Below are 18119 nucleotides of genomic sequence, written 5' to 3'. Positions count from 1 at the left end.
TATCCTTCGATATGTGACCACCCGCAGCTGAATGTGAGACTGAGGTGAGACATTGCAAGAGCATCAATAAGGTGTGGACTTCACATATTCGGAGGACTGGAGAAAAGCTGTTTAAATGAGTTATATTAAGCTCTTTTAATCAAATATTGATGAAGCTAAGCTTCAGCAAACCCTCAGCTTTATGAATTTTGAACATGCGAAAGTTAAGCTTTTTTTGTTAAACTTAAAAAAAAAAACAGTCAGTCAGAGATATCCCCTAGGTGGCTTAATATTCTAAGAGAATATTATTTCCTACAGCTCTGTGAAGCGTGCAGTTTCAGACTTTTGCCCAAATGTGATTGTTTTGTTGTTGTTCCGATCTCTCGCTGCCAGCTTGTCATATGAGTACCTGCAGTGGAAACATGCCCTAATTGGGAGACCCACATCTAATCTAATTTTACAATATAACCTGAATGCAGCATGAGCATTAACACCATCTGGTTTAACTGACATTGTCACGCTAACTGATACTGCTCACATATAAAGTTATTTAATCTAAGATGTAAAAGCAAGTGAAGGTCCTGTTTGTGCCATAAAACGGCCACACACTGTTGAATTCATTCACTGTTGGGACATTAGCATCAACCTCCAAGAGAATGATCTACCAATCCCAAAAGAATGTGGTCACAAGTGGATCATACCACCGCAGAATGGATTTTTTTTTTCTATTTGCGATAAGAATACAAGATAAATCTCCATCTTGTGATTTAAGGAGATGAAAAGAATCACCAAATGGACACAGCCTGTAGTTTGTTATGTGATACCACCAGCGGAAATCTCAAGAAAGGGTTTCAAGGATCAGAAAAACAGTAAAGTTAGCAAAGAAATGTTAAATGATGTGAAGAATCAGCCAGAGAGAGTCATGTGTGCTAACAAAGACAGATTTGCAGCTTGGTGGGTTCATTATCATGGAAGTCTGTGAGATCTGATATTTGTCATGTGTGAGGGAAAGATGGAGCAGGTTTTCCTGTCCCTCAGTGATCACCAGAGCTGCATTTGTTTATATGTTTTATTTATTTCCACATTTCATGGCAACCTCCTGTTTCATCTTCCTGTTTCTCACCCGCGTCTCATTGAGGAGAATCACTTCCTCATTCCTGAACGCCACCTCTAATGAGAAGTTGGTATTTTTCTTGTTCATTCTGATTTCATCGATTCCTCTTTGAAATGTTTGATTATTTCATTTTTTTCCCTCCCTCCTTTTTATGTTGTGACCTTGTGGTTGGGTTGTTTTTAAAAAAAAAAAAAGATTTTAGAATCTATTGTGATTTTCAGGTTTGTTTTCTTCTTCAGGCTTTTGACTCAATCTTGACTTCTTAAGTTGTTTTACTATCGCATCACAAATCTTCATGTCAGATTTTCTCCTTCCTCCTCCTGTTTTTATGGATTGTGGGGGCCAGATTGATTGGATTGTTTGTGCATTTGGTGGAAGAGCTTCCTTCTTTTAAAATGAAAACCAAACAACTTTATCTTGTTTGCTTTTCTTTCGTCCAAACATTTATATCCTTTTGACTCTATGTATTATTAGCAGCACCTGCGAGGTCAATGCATCACCAAATTACAGCAGAAAAGGTCATTAAAAGTCCCTCCGCGGAGCAGGAGGACTTGCACGTTGATTAAGCTCAAAGTTCTGCACGTTGTGCCTTGAGTGCATTCGTTTATCTGTCTTTTCAAGTCCCGACCCGTCAGCTGACTTGGCTCGCTTTCATCCGACCGCTAAACTGATCTAATCCCACCGCGGCGTGCTTCAGCCTCGGTGTTTGGGCGTTGGCAGAGGAAGCCGTGTCTTTCCTGAGCTGTCAGTGTGCCATTCGAGAGGCTCTGAGAGGTTTTGATCCCAGCTCTCCCAGGTAAATAACGTCCGCCCTGGCAGCACCGCTGTGCTGTCATCACGATTTCTTTTACATAACACCTTTCTGGTGTGTGCGTGATTTGGTTTGTATGTCGTGAGAATCTGAACACACAGGTTTGGCCTTGCAATGTGCCTAGAAAAGTAACAATGACAGGATTCAAAATAAAAAATAAATTGCCTCCCTCAGGGTTAACAAAGCCTTTTGACAAGGCTGAAGTCTTGAAGTTAGGGCCCAAATCCACAAAATCCACATCTGCAGCTTTACGTCAAAGACCTTTGCTGGCTGAAGTGAAAGAAACCAGAAAAACTTTAGTCCATTTTCTCTACTAGGGTTTCCATTTTCTAAAATAACTTAACAAATGGCAGGTGTGCTGCTACCTGGGGGGAGGGGCCAGGACATCTCGAGAGCACTATCGGGGTAACCTTGATATCAAACCCAGAGGGCCCTGTGATGAGCTGACGGCTGGTTCCACCCTATATATATTTACAAGAGATCTCTTTTACTTATTTAATCATCACCATCATCACCTTAATATCCCGTGATATTGTGGTTTTTTTGGGGTGGGGGGTTGTTTTTTTGCAGACGACATACTCATGCTGAATAATTTGGCAGCTTTGCGTGAAGGTCCCGGGATTAAGATCCTCACTTTAACAGACTCATTAGAGAAATGCAGTTTCCACTGTGGCTGCGCTGGTACTGTGACCTTGTTTTCACCTTCACGAACAGCCAGCGCAGACAAAATGAGACTTCCAGGGAGACTCAGGATGTACTGGCAGAATTGCCTTTCTGGAGGTGTGGGGGTGGGACAGGAATGCTCTCATCCTCCTAACTGCCTTGATCCAGACCCTGATAAGAAGTGGAAAATGGAACATCCATCCATGTCTTTTTGTCATTTATTACTTATCTGGGTCAAATCTGGATCCTTTCCCAGTGGAGGCAGTAATTCAGCCAGGATATGTCACCAGTCCATCATTCTCACCCAGTGGCAAATCATTGGGCTGTGGGAGGAAACTGGGCTGCAGAAAGGCTCAGAGCTGGAAATGAACCCAGAACCTTCTTGCTACGGTGCACCTGTGTGCATTCTGAGGGTGTAAACACCCGAACAGAAAGGAACACTGTGGATTAAACCAATAATGTTCCTGTAACATGTGGTTTTATGGTGATCATTAATAACATAGAAAGATATTGTTTTTGGAGGATGATGGTTGAAAAGATTCCTTCTAAATCTGGAGCCGCCCCATGTGTCCACTGTTGAGGATGTGTTTGTGAGAAAGGAGAGAGAAAGTCATCCATATGCACGCACCACTACTTTCTCTGATTCCATTGCCTGGGAATAGAGAGAAAGGGTGATCTTAGCTAATTGAAAATGGAGCTGAGACATAGTGATCTATGGAAGAGGAGTGAAATTGCTTAGAAAGCTTCACCACAAACTTTCCAGCGCTCGTGGCAAAACCTTTAAATCCTCAATGATGCGGCGTGAAATTTCTTCATAAGAAATACAATAAAGAATAAGAAAAAAAACTTACGCCTCATAAATCATCAGTTTGGCTGTGTCATGTGTTCATGCCACCGGCTCCCCGACCGCACCAGCACAAGTAGAGCGGTGTGAGATGACGGATTCGATTCGGCCTTCAGTCGAGTGTAAAGTAAGATTTAAAAAACAAAGAAAGACAATGTTTCAGAGGAGCTGATGGAAAACATCTAGATGGTTTCCTCCCACAGTCCAGAGATTTCCATATGAAGGACTCTAAAATGACCTGAGAGCAACATGTGGAAGTGGACCAGTGGGGGGGTCAGAAACCCCTGGGACCTTCTCACTGGCACCTTAAACCCCCAACATAGCATCTCTTGATCTCCTCACTCCTCCAACTGGAAGGGATCACGTAGTTGTCTCTGTAAATATCACCCTGCTGTGACACCTGCTGTTATTTGGCTTCCCCACTAATTGTTTGAGCCCATTGGCTGCTTACAGAATCCTTCGGTGGTCCTGCCGCCGCCTTCATGGAGGAGCTAATCTGTCGGGATCACAGTGCATGTGTGAAAGGTGCAAATGTTTATTTGGCAACCTCAAGCCACAAAAGTGTGCCAACAGGGTGTTTCTAATGTTCCATTTCAAATGAAAAAGGAAAAGGATATTTTATTCAATTCCAAAAAAAATTCTGAGCTGTTTTAAAGTAATTTAAAAGAGATAAAAATACCTTATTGAAACTGTATTCACACTTGATTTACCGTCATTATCTCCCCCATCACCTTCATTTTAATTCTCTGAGGTGAATTAAAGCATGGCTGCAGCCGTCTAATGAGATTATTATCGGGTTGAGATGAACCTCAAAGTACAGACAGAGAATTTCTAATAAGAAAGATGGAGATGTTTGTTAGGTTATTAACTCTCATATTGTCCATTTGTCTCACATTCATTCATTTAATTAAATCTATTTTCCCTATTATAATCTCTGTTGAACACACTTCTCAGGCTCCATACTCAGTAACGCATAGATTGAGCATATTTGATGGCGTGAGAGACCTCAGAGGACAGATCAGACAATGTGACGCAATTGTGAGAAGAATCCCCGGCTGAAGCTGACTTCTCTCTCACAGCAGAAGAAATCATCAAGGGAGGAATAAAGTTCCCTGGGAAAATGAGCTTACTGCAGAGGAAACAAGGATAAAGGATGACAACGTATTCCCCTCTTTCCTGTATTCGCGAGAACCCAACTGGTGGAAGTGACAAGAGAAATGGGAGCGAGGGATGGAGATAGTGGGCTGTAATGGAGGCCATTTAGAGCCGTTTATCATCAGGAATGAAGGTGTTACAAATGGAGTGCCGGATCATAGCAGGGAAAATCGTGAACTTTGTTACTGTTACAAGCGATAGAAGCACTGACCCGTCACATATGAGTTATGAGACTCATTATATCCCATAGTTCGTGTTTTTAGGTCACTTTTTTAAAATCTTTAGTTTCCTGTCTTGCAGACACAGCTTCTATCCAGCGTTGGCGTCCAGCTCTGCCATCTTTTATCCCTGACAGCGCGTTTTCCCACATGCGTCGTGCCTCAGCTGTTATCTTGAAGATAATGTTCAAATTTACAGCAGTGGTGAAGAGTCACCGGACTGTTTGCCCGGAATTTTGGAGAAGCTGGCAAATTTAGGAGGTAGCGGCGGACATTTTTGCTGGAGTCATGTTAAAAACAAGGTGGTTGTTGTATCTTTAGCCTGTGAATGAGGAGAATCCTGCTCCTCACTCTCATTAACTCTCTGCCAAGGGAGCTCCTGTCCATTAAAGGGAATGAGAGATTAACATGACGTAAAAATGTGCATCTGAAATATTTATAAAGAAAAATAAAACATGGGAAATTTTGTAGAAAGAAGGGAATCTCTATGTTTTTTCCCTTTCCCTATCAGCAGCAGAACAGCGTGAACATCCTGCTTCGGAGCGGGAACAGGTCTTCAAACGCGTGCCAACATTTCGTGCCCTGATTCCATTTTTGTACCCATTAATTGCATTTTGGGTGGAGCCTCCGCAGGGTTCTTAAAAACAACCCATTTTTCCTCTCACCCAGAGGCATCCTGCACCTTTGATTTGGTGGCTAACCCTGACACTGGACATAAGGAATAAGCTTTAATGCTTTAATAACCTTCAGTAGCCGGGCTCCTGTGGTCACGAGCCCTGTTCTGCAGCTTGAAGTCACAAAAAAGAGAATAAATGAATTTCTGTTGTGTTCGCTCAGATCTTGCGATGAGCTGAAGCCGAGAAAAAAAAAAAGGCAGTCTCTGGTGAATAATTAAACAGGGGGAACGCGTCAGAGGCCAATTCCAGCCTGTACATAATTTTCTCCTCATTTGCCAAATCAATGTTTAAACACTTCAAGAGTCGGGTGCTTTAAGAGTACAATTTGACACTGCGCATTCAAATCAATAGACCTTCTTGCACATGTTGTTCCGCTGCTCCTCCTGAGTAGTTCTTAAACACAACTAACGTCGAACTCTATCTTCCAGAGAGCATTGATCAGCTGATTACCTTCAGTCCATTACATTCATACCTACTGATGACAATGCCGCTCCCGTTCCCTTGGATGTAAATATTGGGACGGGTTCTTTGATGTGGGGCCATTCCAACAGTACACACATGCAGCAGGAAGAAGTCCTAAGATGTCAGTTGCAGAGCATCTCTTAGTGGAAGGACACCGTAATACTCCGGGAAAGCCAAAAGGACTCAGAGCCTGAGTTCACCCAGAGACCAGTATGGTCTGAGCTCCGCGTTGTCACTGCTGCGGACCTCTGAGGGCCTTTTCAGACCGAGGGGTCACTTCCTATGATCATCGGCTTCGTTAGGTGTGATAGCTCATCTGAACTCTGGTGCAGATTAAACAAAGGAACTCCGGTCCCCCTTGAAACTGCAAAGGCCTTTGATTAGGTGTTCCTGGCCTGTTGCCGGCACTTTGCTGCTGGGGAAACGCGCTCAACCTTACAGACTGGAAACCCTCCACCGCTTGTGTCCTTCCCTGCCAAGAAAATTCAGCGCCAACTGTGTTTTACTGCCCTGTTCCGTCTTTGGGATTATTTTCTCTGCTCTTCTTCCAAAAAAATTTGATAGTTCCAATTAAAGGATTTCCTTTAATTCCCCCCTCTTCCCCCCAACACCCCCATTAGGGTGCTTGGAATGTCTTCCTGACAGTTCTCCATCCATCTCTTTGTTGTCGTCTGTGAGCTCTATTTGGGAGATGCTGAGACTTCATTTGTCCTCCTGATGAGTCCACATTCACTACCGAGTTTCAGGCTGGTGGACAGATCCTCTCATTTCCTCCTTCCGCCCGCCTGTCCTCTGTTTTTTAGCACCATCTTCTGAGACAGGCTTCTAATCTGTTCTAGATGAAGGAGAACATGACACACAGAAATAGACAGAGAATCATCTGAAGATCACTGCTGACAGCTGAGAGCTAACGTTCTCGTCCAACTCCAGAGCTTTTAAATGTCAGCGTTGTTTGCTACTCATCTGCTATCTGTGGATTAAATCTGTATCTGCCACTCAGGACAGGATGAATGCAACAATTTCCCACCTGTACTCCGGGTTTCCTGACTCCCAACAGTCGAGCCGCTTTTTACAACTGTTTAGTGCATTTAAAAATAAAACTTTTGGCCTAATGCGGGTAATAGTAGTAGTTACTGAGCTGTAGGTACCAGGACGTCTCGCTCCTTGGCAAGCAAACTTTTAGTGATGCTAACTACCGCCTAGTTCTGACCTGCCGGGCTGCTGTCCGGGCCGGGCCCAGCAGTCAGAGGAAGATGCACTGCTGAATATCTCTTGGAACACATTGATTCCCACATGTTCCTCACAAGAATTTCTCTGTTATTTTTTAATTTCCCTCATATGATTTTGTACAATGTGCTCGTTCTTCCAAATGGTGACGTGCTCTTCACCCCTGATGCTTGTTTTCCAGTGTGCTTCTCTAATGCGTGCTCTGTTCATTTTGGATTTCATCTACATTAATTGTTGGTTGTGTGGAACTCAGAGTCACACGCACACACACACACAGACACACACACACACACACACACACACACACACACACACACACACTTTATTTAATTTTTTTTAAATAAAGAAGAAATACTCCTTCATGGAGGTTTAAGGAGAACATTTGGATAATTGCATTTCCCCGAGTGGAAGAATTAATTTGTCACATCAGTGCGTTTCAACTCTTCATAAGTGAAAAATGTGAATTTATGCCCGTGTTTTATATCAACTTGTATGTTCACCATCATTTACATTCATAACATTCCTGCCGATGAGGTACAAGCAATAATGAAACTTTAATTTGATTCCACTTAGAGCGAGTTTATTCCAGCATTTTTATGACTTTAGTTCACGTAAAGTTGCTTTTCAGGCGTAGCAACACTCATTCCTTTGCCCATTTATCAAGCAACATGCAGGTGTGTGCAGACACGTACGAGCAGCACGGAGGCCATTTAAATAAAGCGTATGGAGAGAATAACGTTGAAAGAATCCCCTGAGGACGCTGCTTCTCTTTGAACATCATGTCCTCGGCCCTGCTCTCCATGGGTTCTCGGTATAGGTTTTATATAATAAACTTAAGGCGACGGTACGCACAGTTTCAGAAAATTGGTTCAAAAGTGTGGAGTGTGGGTGGGTGGTAGGTAGAGGCTCGATGGCGCACGGTAGCACAGATGTGAACGATGAGGTTTAAATGTAATTCTGCCTGGCATTGAGGACTGACTGGATGGCACGTTTATGTTTTTTTTGTCCCCCACCACAGGTAAACCAGGTCTAATGGGATAACTCCCAGAAGGCCTGTGGAACACAGGTTGCAAATGAAAATGTGTCGCTTTGAAATGCTGAAGCAAAGGAGCACGACTGCCCGCCTCGAGGGAGTCCACGCCGCCTAAGCTAACCAGCATTTATTTTTGTTCTGTGTTTCATCAACTTGCCTCCTCCTGTTGAAATATTCCAGATGTTTGCTGCAGCTGAGTCGCAGTGAGGGTGATCTCTAAACAAGGTCTGCAAGTGGGAGGGAAAATCACCCGTTTTTACTTTTCTTGTGCTGTTTTCTTTGGTTTTAGATGGGAAATGCCTCTGAAAATTTTCTGCTCGTGTCCAACATATCAAAAGATAATGACTTCATCATGGGAACTCTGTACACTGTCCTAGGTGAGCCTTTGCATCTTCTTTTCGCTGCAATGATCCAGAATTCCCCCTCCAAACCTGCTGACATCTGCCTCTCTGTGTCTCAGGTGTGCTTTCGGTGCTGGGGAACGGAACCCTTCTCCTCGTGGCTTACAGGAAGAAGGCCTCCCTGAAGCCAGCGGAGTTTTTCGTGGTTAATCTGGCCATCAGTGACCTGGGCATGACATTAACGCTCTTCCCTCTCGCCATCCCTTCAGCCTACTCTCACATGTGAGGGAACAATTACGTTTTTTGGTTGATATCGTCATCGTAGTTCGACATCATCTGAAAGATCGGATGTGTTCCTGGAGCTGGGTGGGATGAAATCTGCTTTTCCAGGATAATTTATACCCAGTGCTACTTGATTATTAATAATTAAAATCAAAAGTAGATTTTAGCTTCTTAGGCTCTTTTTTAAGTGTCCTGGATCAGCCATCAGTGAGATTTGTTTAAGAAAAAGAGCAGTCAAATTTTAATTTAAATTCTCAGCTCACTGCTTCAGCCATAATGGATGAGAGGGTTCCAAAGCTGAGCTCTGCTTGGCAGCAAGATATCAGCTTCATGTTGAATAAATGTAAAGCGCACAGGGGAAGTGGATGATGAATATTGCAGCGAGACACTGTCGTTGTGGTACTCACATCCCTGGAGCGCTCTACGGCCCTCGAATGTGCCAGGATTGGGTTTGAATGCATCGCCGCTCTCTGCAGTTCTGCGTGACTCAAGGCAGGACCTGAACTGCTCAACAGTTTCCCCTCAGCCAGCTGTGAATTGCATTATACATCTGCCACATTTATACCCATTCTTCTATATCTCTGCTTTGTTCCTTCCAGGTGGCTGTTCTACAAGTCCACCTGTATAGTCTATGCCTTTTGTGGGGTTTTATTTGGATTGTGCAGTTTGTCCAACCTCACAGCTCTCTCCTGTGTCTGCTGGCTCAAAGTCTGCTGCCCAAACTATGGTAAGAACACAACAATGTGTGCAAGTATGCTAGCTTTGTAAATACCAACTGGTCTTGATGCTATTATTAGCTAAAATTTGCCCTGTTGTTTAAGGTTGCATCTGAAACTGGATATTAAGAATTTGCCTCAGCTGCACTCGCAACTGCAACCTGAAGCCCTGGCAAACTTCTTTGCTTGCAAAGAAACAGCTATGGTTCCAACAGCAGCGCTTCGTAATAAGAGTTGGCCGAACATTATTAAGGGCATGTTGTTCAGTAATATACACATTCCTCTGCAGATGCTTCTGAAATACAGTAGCTGCATGCAGCCTCGGTGGTTCCTCTCCTTATGGCATCCAAGGTCAAAGTTTTACTCATGTGTTGTGTATGAGGAAAAACCTCAAGAAAGCATTTAAAACACACGAGTAGTGACAACGAATGTATTATTACCTTTGGAAGCTTTTATGAATTCTTTGAAAGTGCTGTGGAAAAGAAAAGAAAATGACATTATTGAATTCAAACAGTGATTATTTTCTATCCCAGAACTAAATTTCTTAAGGTAAAGGCCGAGATATCTGGATGGGCTTGTGGAGCTGGACCGAAGAGGTGCACCCGTATGCAGCGCACATGCAGCACATGTGCAGCCATGCATGTCTGCCGTGATTGATACTCATTAAACTAGTGCAGTGATGGTGATGAAATGATGGAAAGCCCTGTCAGTTGCATGGGGGAGGAGCCTGAACTGTCTCCTGTGGGGTGGGAGCATTTACAAACCAGGTTAAGAGTCTCACACAGGATTTCACATCTATTTACACATCAGAACTCTCGTGTGGGCTGAGCCTGAGAAATAAAGATGTCATAACCACCTACCATAGTAGCTGCTGGTGGAAATAAAGGGGGGGGGGGGGGGCAGCTATCAAATTGGTCCTCACCTTTTAATCGTGTCAGACTGTCGTGAAGGTGAAGAAATCACTTCAATGCCATGCCAACTGCCAGACTGTTGCTATGACAACTACTGAAACACACTAATTGGACCTGGATTTGAATTTGCACATTTTAATGGCAACAGTTAAGGGAACATTTGCACTGAGGATTGCAAACTGCCTCGCAAACGCAATCAAAGCAGGATATTTTACTCCAATCAACAGCTTTTGCCTCTTTCAGTCCCATATTTGAGTTCACAAGGTCTGTCACACACATTTATCTCCTTCGCTCTCCCACGCCCAGTCCTGCAGATTCAAGTGGAAATAATCATCCTCATCCCGCTGAAATCCAGGTTCCAGAATAAAAAGCACAGTTCAAAGCTCTTTTAGGAATGCCCTCAGGAGCTCTGTGTCTGCTGGGATTTCTGATTCTGGCCCCACAGGATACCAAGCACAAGACCTAAGCTTTTATTGTGTTAGCTTTAGTAGCAGTGGTTGGAATTTCCAGGTCCTTTCAGGCAACGTTTGGGAGCAGCACGTGAACCATCACACCTTCCATGGCCTGTGCAGCTTTAGTAAACTTAACACAAACCACACTGTGAGATGTACCTAAATCTCTGTGTGTAAGTTTATCAGAAGTATATAGAGGAGTCATTGAAATGCTAAAATGCTGTGTGGCTCGGTGCTGTGCCATAGCTCTCTGACCTATGGTGGGATCTGACCCAGCTCATACACATCTGTCGAGCTGCACACATCCAAGCATCCCTGTGTTAACAGGTCTGCCTCACATTCTGGGTCACGGATACAATTCAACATCCTAATACGAAGGTCTCAAGGCCAATCCCAACAAGGTATTAGAACCACATGAACCTAATGACATCATCACCCAATTAAACCTCATTTATTACTTCTGGGCTCAAACTGGGCTCAACCCCACCATGGCAACAGACCTTTGGCCATCAACACAGGAGTCAGTGTGAAGTTCTTTTACCTTAAAGCTGCCCCATTTCATAGGGTTCATCAAATAAATCTGTAATATTCCTCGCCTGGGTGAGCCCTACTTTCTCTGCACACCCAGTAAACCATGAAGTGTTTCCCCAGAATACTTGATTATATTGTGGACAAACTTGAATGACTCCATGGAGGTAATATTTTCAGTGTAGCCCCCTTTGGGAGTATTGAAAACCAAGAAAATAAGCCACGATCCTTCAGATCAGAACATTTTTACCTCCAGCTAGAATTAAAGTTTAATCTTATGATGCCTCCAAGATACTAAAATGTGATACGAATGTATCACATTTCAGGCAAACTGACCATGTAAGGGAGTAGCAGAAGAGCACATGTTGGTGGAGACCAGTGCGCAGGTACATACCTGCACGTCTGTACTTTGAAGCACGTACTTCCCACCATCACCTCGGCTGTCGCTGGCTGAGATGAAATGCATTGTGGGATACTAGTTGCCCCAAGTCCACAAAAGTCCTGTCTGATGCATACTTTATAAAATGGAAAGTGAAAGTACTCTTCCCAGAAACTTACTTATGGGTTTGCGAACACAACAGTACTTGGGTGGTGATGGTTGATGCTTCACAGGAGAACGAAGGGGCCGAGAAGTCTGATGGCCACGGTAGAGCCAAGACAACACTAAACACAAATCCAACTGCAAAGACGTGCCTGTAGGTGCAGAAATAACTAAAATAAAGTCTGACGAGTTTGAAGAGAACTACATCCGACAGCATTAATCCTGAGGTTGTGTATGTTTTTTCATGTGTTGTCCTCACCTGAAAATCTGCAACATTTTATTGATTATTATTAGACCAGTGAACTCTGGAGGTCATACCCAAGTAACTTAAGGTCAGACAGCAGCTTTAAAGTGATCGCAGTCATTTGATTAATTAAAACATGTTTATGACTCTCCCATCAAGCTGAATGACCTCGTGGAGACTGAACAGAACCTCCTCAGCCCCAGGATATTTACTGGGCTGCTAGATTTAACAATGTTGTCCAAAATACTTTTAGACAGTGAGCTATGGTACGGGAATACTACAAACAAGCTACAAACTACGTGGTAATACACAGTGTCACCATGTTCTGTAGAGAGCAGAGATGGGCCGGATAGAAGAGACGGACAGATCCATTTGGAAACAATACAGAGGAAGGAATTCTAATCTCCTGGGTGATAATGATCCTTTCTAAAGGTGTTAATAACGCATTGACACATGCCTGAAGAGTCTCAGCCAGACAGTTGATTGTCCTGCAGGGGGAGGAAGGAGGGGGGGTTGGGGGGAAGGGGGGGGGGGGGCAATACAGGGATGAGAGTGGAAGAAGGTTATGAGAAGCAGAAAACAAGCCGCTAAAAAAAAAGATTGCGTACATCCTAACGTAGCACTTCAGGCCCCTTTTTCCAAACAGCATACGACATGACATGAGTGCCACAGGGATTAATCACCAACCCCCACCCTCCACGGGCACAGGGAGAGGGGACGTTACAGAGCTGCAGCGGCTGTACGATACCCTCCGCGCTGGCTTCACATTAAGTCCTTGTCCACATCAATCACGTCCAACAGTAGACACTAATGTGGTTAAACACAAATAGTGAGCTCTCTTAACGCAAATGCAGGGGAAAAATAGCAGCAAACTGAGATGATTATTTCAAGTGACAAAAGCACGAGATTCTTTTTTGCAGTCCCCAACCCTGAGTCTTCAATACCGAAAGCGATGCCATTTTCTGCAATGAAGTTAATCCCTGCATTGAACGATATCAAGTGTTAAGCATGGGAGGAGGAGGAAAAAAATTGACTTGCACAAGCAAACACAACCTCAGGCTGAAACGCTGCTTCAGACAAAAAAACCCAGATAGCAATAATATCATATCACTCCATTACAGAAGTGTTGTGCCCCCCAAAATGTCTTGATTTTTGCTCTGATCTGATATTCTCTTCCTCAGGCAACAAGTTTTCCTATTATCACGCCTACATGCTGGTCGCAGGGGTCTGGTGCTACTCCAGTGTCTTCGCCATCGGCCCCCTGTCGGGATGGGGAGAGTACGGGGCCGAGCCATATGGCACGGCCTGCTGCATTAACTGGCACGCTCCCAGCACGAGCTCGGCGGCGATGAGCTACATCGTCTGCTTGTTCTTCTTCTGCTACATTATCCCCTGCACTGTCATTTTCCTGTCCTACACGTTCATCTTGGTGACCGTCCGGGGCTCCCGCCAGGCCGTGCAGCAGCATGTGGCGCCACAGAACAAGATTGCCAACGCCCATGCGCTCATCGTCAAGGTAACTGGGCTCACCGGCCAAGGACATGTAAAGGAGTGCATGTTTGCGTGACTGATATATGTTGTTTGCTGCTGTCTTCTAAGATGTCGGTGGCGGTTTGCATCGGCTTCCTCGCCGCATGGAGTCCCTATGCTATTGTGTCCATGTGGGCAGCATTTGGTAACCCAGCAACTGTTCCCCCCATGGCTTTTGCCATTGCAGCTATATTTGCCAAGTCCTCCACCCTTTACAACCCCATTGTCTACCTGGTCTTCAAGCCCAACTTCCGTAAGTTCCTGTGCAGGGACGTGGCCCGCTGCAGAAGGACCCTGGGTGGATGCCTGTGCCAACGAGGCTCAGTCGAGAAGACGACCTGCCAACAAGAGTGCAACTCTACCAGGTTTTCAAACGGGCTCCCGGAGAGTCACGGGAAGTGTAGACACTGTCCTTACCCTCAGACAGTCTCTGGGAACAGGGACGAGTGTACCGACTACAGCCCGCAGCAGACTGTGAGGATACTTAAAGGATCACTACACCAGGAGGTGGCGGTCAGTCGGCTGTCCAACGAGTTACAGAGCGACTTCCTGTAAACCATCACCGGCCACCGAGAGCGACGTCTGAAGAAAATGTAGGAAAGTCCCGTGTTGTGGAAAAGGGAAAAACGGAGCAAGGCGCAAGCTTGTGAAGATTGCCTCAAATGAAATTACATACTGTATATACTGTAGGTACAGTACACAAAGCCAATATATGTGGAGAAATGAGCCAATCAGCTCTCAATATGCAACCACAAGTGTGTGTTTTACCTGGTTACAAAAAACTGAACGTGATGCAAGCTAAGCACTACAGGGTTCATCCATGCTGTGTCCTCACTTTGGAGTGCTCGTGAAATTTAAAAAAACACACCACTGAGGGGAAGATCTGACCGACTGAGCCTGTTGTTACATGTGTAAACTTTATTCACTGGATCTGATTTCTGTCTATTCTCTATTTCTATGTCAGACATCTTGTTAGCAAAGAGGTTTTGTTCGTAGATTTCCTCATTTAAGAAAGAAGGAAAATGAAACCAATGCAACCCTTCCATGGAGAGGTTGAACTGGTGACACGGTTGGTGGCGAAGCCTGACGAGACAGAGTAAGATGTGCAGTAATTTATATAATTGTGATGTGTATTTATTTCAACTTTGTCGATGTGTGCATTTTTCTACTGTGCCTCTGATTGATTTACAAATTGAACGCTAAAAGTAATGGTGTTTTTTATTTCTGTATATAACAAAAAAGTATTAAGTCGTGGTCAGGCTTGTCTATGCACGGATGTCTGCCACATGCCTTTTGGGATCTGTTTCTCACCTGGAAAAAGAGGATGTGGAAGTATTTACGAGTTCACAGTCCCATCGTGACGCCTCAGCGGTTAGAAAAAAATATATGCTCAGTGGCTCAGCCTCTTGTTTGTCCAGTCAGCATTTTCTACTCCCCCCCGCCTTCCCGGCAGCGCGGGTCATCAAACCAAAGTCCTAAACGGCTGGATAAGATTAATTAGAGTGGACTGAGCTCACATTCAGGCTGACTCGTGCAACATTGACAGGCGGTTATGGTTCCCTCTCTTCACCACGAAGATGAAGGTGGCGTTGCCGCCTGTTTTCTCCAGAGGGGTGTAAAAGCAGCTCGGCTTTGACGTGAAACTTTCCCATCCGCTACTGTAAAAAAGCCATTTCAGCGTGTTTTTTTGCCGCTGACGGCTGCACTTCTTCAATTACCAGACTCTTACTGATAGTGACGGCTGCTTCTGATAATCAGTTATCAATGCCGGCTAATCTACCAGCTCAATTAAACTCTTTAAAATGGGATAGCTGTGGGAAGGCTGTTGTAGGATCAAAGAGTTTAGCATCACCCAAAAAGTATTTGCAAAACAAAGTTCCGAATCTGTTTATAGAGACACTGTCTACCTTTTTCTGAGCTAAAGAAAAGAAACTGCCATCGCGAAGTATAAGCTTACACCATGAAATTGTACATTGCTGTTTCCTTTTTTGTGTGTTTTTGTTACTGATAAGCCTTAAAACTCAGTGGAAGACATTTTATAGACCCTTTACATGCAATATCATTCTGTGGAGTTGATGGATTTTATATAATACCCACTTCCAAACAAAATCAAAATATGTTCTTCTTTGAAGGGGATTTCTAACAAAAATAGCATGTTTATGTAAAAGCTTTATGATGATGCCTCTTTTACACTTTAGGCCTGTGTGAATGCAACAAGAAACAGGTGAGAGGACTGGACAGAGTGATGGACGGACAATGATAAAATACCTTTAAGTTATTTTGGTTTTTATCCAATTTATTTGGCTGTTTTCAACAGCAACAGCAAGATAAGTATCTGCAAAACGAAGAGAAACTGTCTCCTTTGAGCTGTAAATGTGGTATCAAAGGTTGACCACTTTAAAACATCCTTCAGGTGGCCAAGCAAAGGGAAACCAGGCCTTCGGTGCTCTCCATCCCTCTGTCCTGTTGTGATGCACAGTCCGTTACAGCACTTCACTATTTTTCCAAGCATGGATGAGTGTTGGTTCTGTGTCACCTTAATCAGAGGTTTTTAAGTGGATTTCTTTTTTAAAAAAAAGAGGGTTTAAGTTTAGCTGAAATCAGACAGGATTATCGTGCATGTCATACTACAGCCAAAGCTGTCATCTCTGCTGGTTTCAAACGGTATCAGGGACTTTTTGTACTCGTGGGTTTGCATGTGTGACACAGCCAAAGTTTATTTCAGACAGCAACAATCCTAAATGTGTATATAAGAGCACACCCTGACGTGAATGTAGGCGTCAATTCTGTCTGTTCCCGTCTTTTTAAGCTTCTAAATGGTGACTGACTTTGTGTTTGTAAAAAACTACCATGAGCCTCAAAGTTGCCATTTTTAGGTCAATCTATGGAGGAAGAAGACTGATGTAATGGCAATAAGTGAGTGCCATTTCTGTTGGACCATATGTAACAAACAAACTACAGCTGATATGTTAACAATTAATGCAGATGCAGTTTCTGTGAGGGTGAGTGTTACTACCTCCAACTAATGGAATGTAGTTGGTTCTCCTGTCGACTGGAAGTGAGCAGCCTTCAGTAAAAAGCCAATTAAAAGCACGATTATAGTCGAATGAAAGAAAATGGCAGATGAATGGGAAAAGTGCTGGCACATGTTGCGTACATCAAACAGCCTCTCTTTATTCTATAGCTCACCTGCCAAGTAGATTCCTTTAATCCCATCTGAAGGATGCGGCTGAATCAGCAGAAAAAGGCAATATGTGATTTTGGTTAATATACTTGGCGGACTCTCTGAACAACCGAATATAAATCCTAATACAGCTGCCTATATGTCCCCGATAATCCAATGCAAATAACGCTATGAGGACGCTCAGTGATCCAGGCGGGCGTCTGTTGTTTCCAATAGGACTAACAGGAGATGGATGGGATGTTTTACACTAATGTTTAAAAATGCAGATTCCCAAACACGCAAGGCCGAATGTGACTGTAAATACACCTTATGTACATATGTGAAGATCCGTGTGTTCTCTGCATCATAATTGTAAGCATCAAGAAATGTCCTCATCAGTGACGCATTGTGAAAAAAAAGAGAAATGTTTACGTTTGTTTTATTTTGGTTTGTTTACAGATTTGTGGATTGTATGAACCGTCATAAATCTATATTTCCAGAGAAGGACGAATAAAATACCAGATTCCATTACACGGAGAGCAGCTCTCGTGGTTTTTGGGGGGACGTCTGAACGGAAGACGCACCGTCGCCGGTAACAGGCTGCAAACACAAACCAAAAAGGGTCATTTCCCCCCCCTACGTGATTGACTGTTTGAGTCATTAATCTGCTATAAGAAGCTAAACCAACATTACATAAGGGGGCTTTATATGAATATAAATTACAGTCGGCTCTAATCGAAATATTTAATCCCTGAATAATCAACATCTCTGACCTTGAACAAAAACACGGAGACCTTTGCGACTCTGCTGCAACGCCATGATTTTGTCCCTTTTTCTGTGGCAACAAGCTCGCAGGTTTTGGCTTGGAAAGATAAAACACACATTTATTTGTTTGAAATCAAAGATGTATTGTGAAGTTATAAAAGGCCAAGAGCCTGATAACCTGATCACCCGAGCGGTTCAGTGACAGTGTCGTCACTGCGGCGAATCGGTCCTGTTGTGCTGCCAGAACGCCACTGATCTGACCTCCCCAGCTACCGTACTGATCATTGTCCATGAGGCTGCAGACTGAAGCTGCCTTCGCTGCCTCGTGTGCAGTCAAAGACCCGTTAATCCAAACCCAAACAGAGGCATTAACCCCCCGTCGCCCCGACCGATGAGGCTTTGCTCCCCGGCGGAGCCGTGATGTCGTAATCAAATTGACTTTTTGCGCCTAATTAACGGTCGA

At 43.9% G+C, this 18119-nt stretch overlaps 1 protein-coding gene across 1 annotated transcript in view; it reads left to right on the top strand.

The window, feature by feature from the left end:
* opn7b (opsin 7, group member b) overlaps positions 1-17298 on the top strand; it is a 24259-nt gene extending 6961 nt beyond the window's left edge. Inside the window, exons 2-6 of the mRNA XM_003963359.2 lie at positions 8473-8560; positions 8644-8806; positions 9406-9533; positions 13380-13714; positions 13798-17298. Of these exons, the coding sequence (XP_003963408.2) occupies positions 8473-8560; positions 8644-8806; positions 9406-9533; positions 13380-13714; positions 13798-14283 (1200 nt within the window). The 3' untranslated portion in view covers positions 14284-17298. The remainder of the gene's footprint in view (positions 1-8472; positions 8561-8643; positions 8807-9405; positions 9534-13379; positions 13715-13797) is intronic.
* Positions 17299-18119: the final 821 nt, after the last annotated feature.

The sequence above is a fragment of the Takifugu rubripes genome, chromosome 3, assembly GCF_901000725.2.
Source record: "Takifugu rubripes chromosome 3, fTakRub1.2, whole genome shotgun sequence".
Lineage (NCBI taxonomy): Eukaryota > Metazoa > Chordata > Actinopteri > Tetraodontiformes > Tetraodontidae > Takifugu > Takifugu rubripes.
The sequence above is the reverse complement of the archived record's forward strand: the minus strand, read 5'-3'. Positions and strand labels throughout refer to the sequence as shown.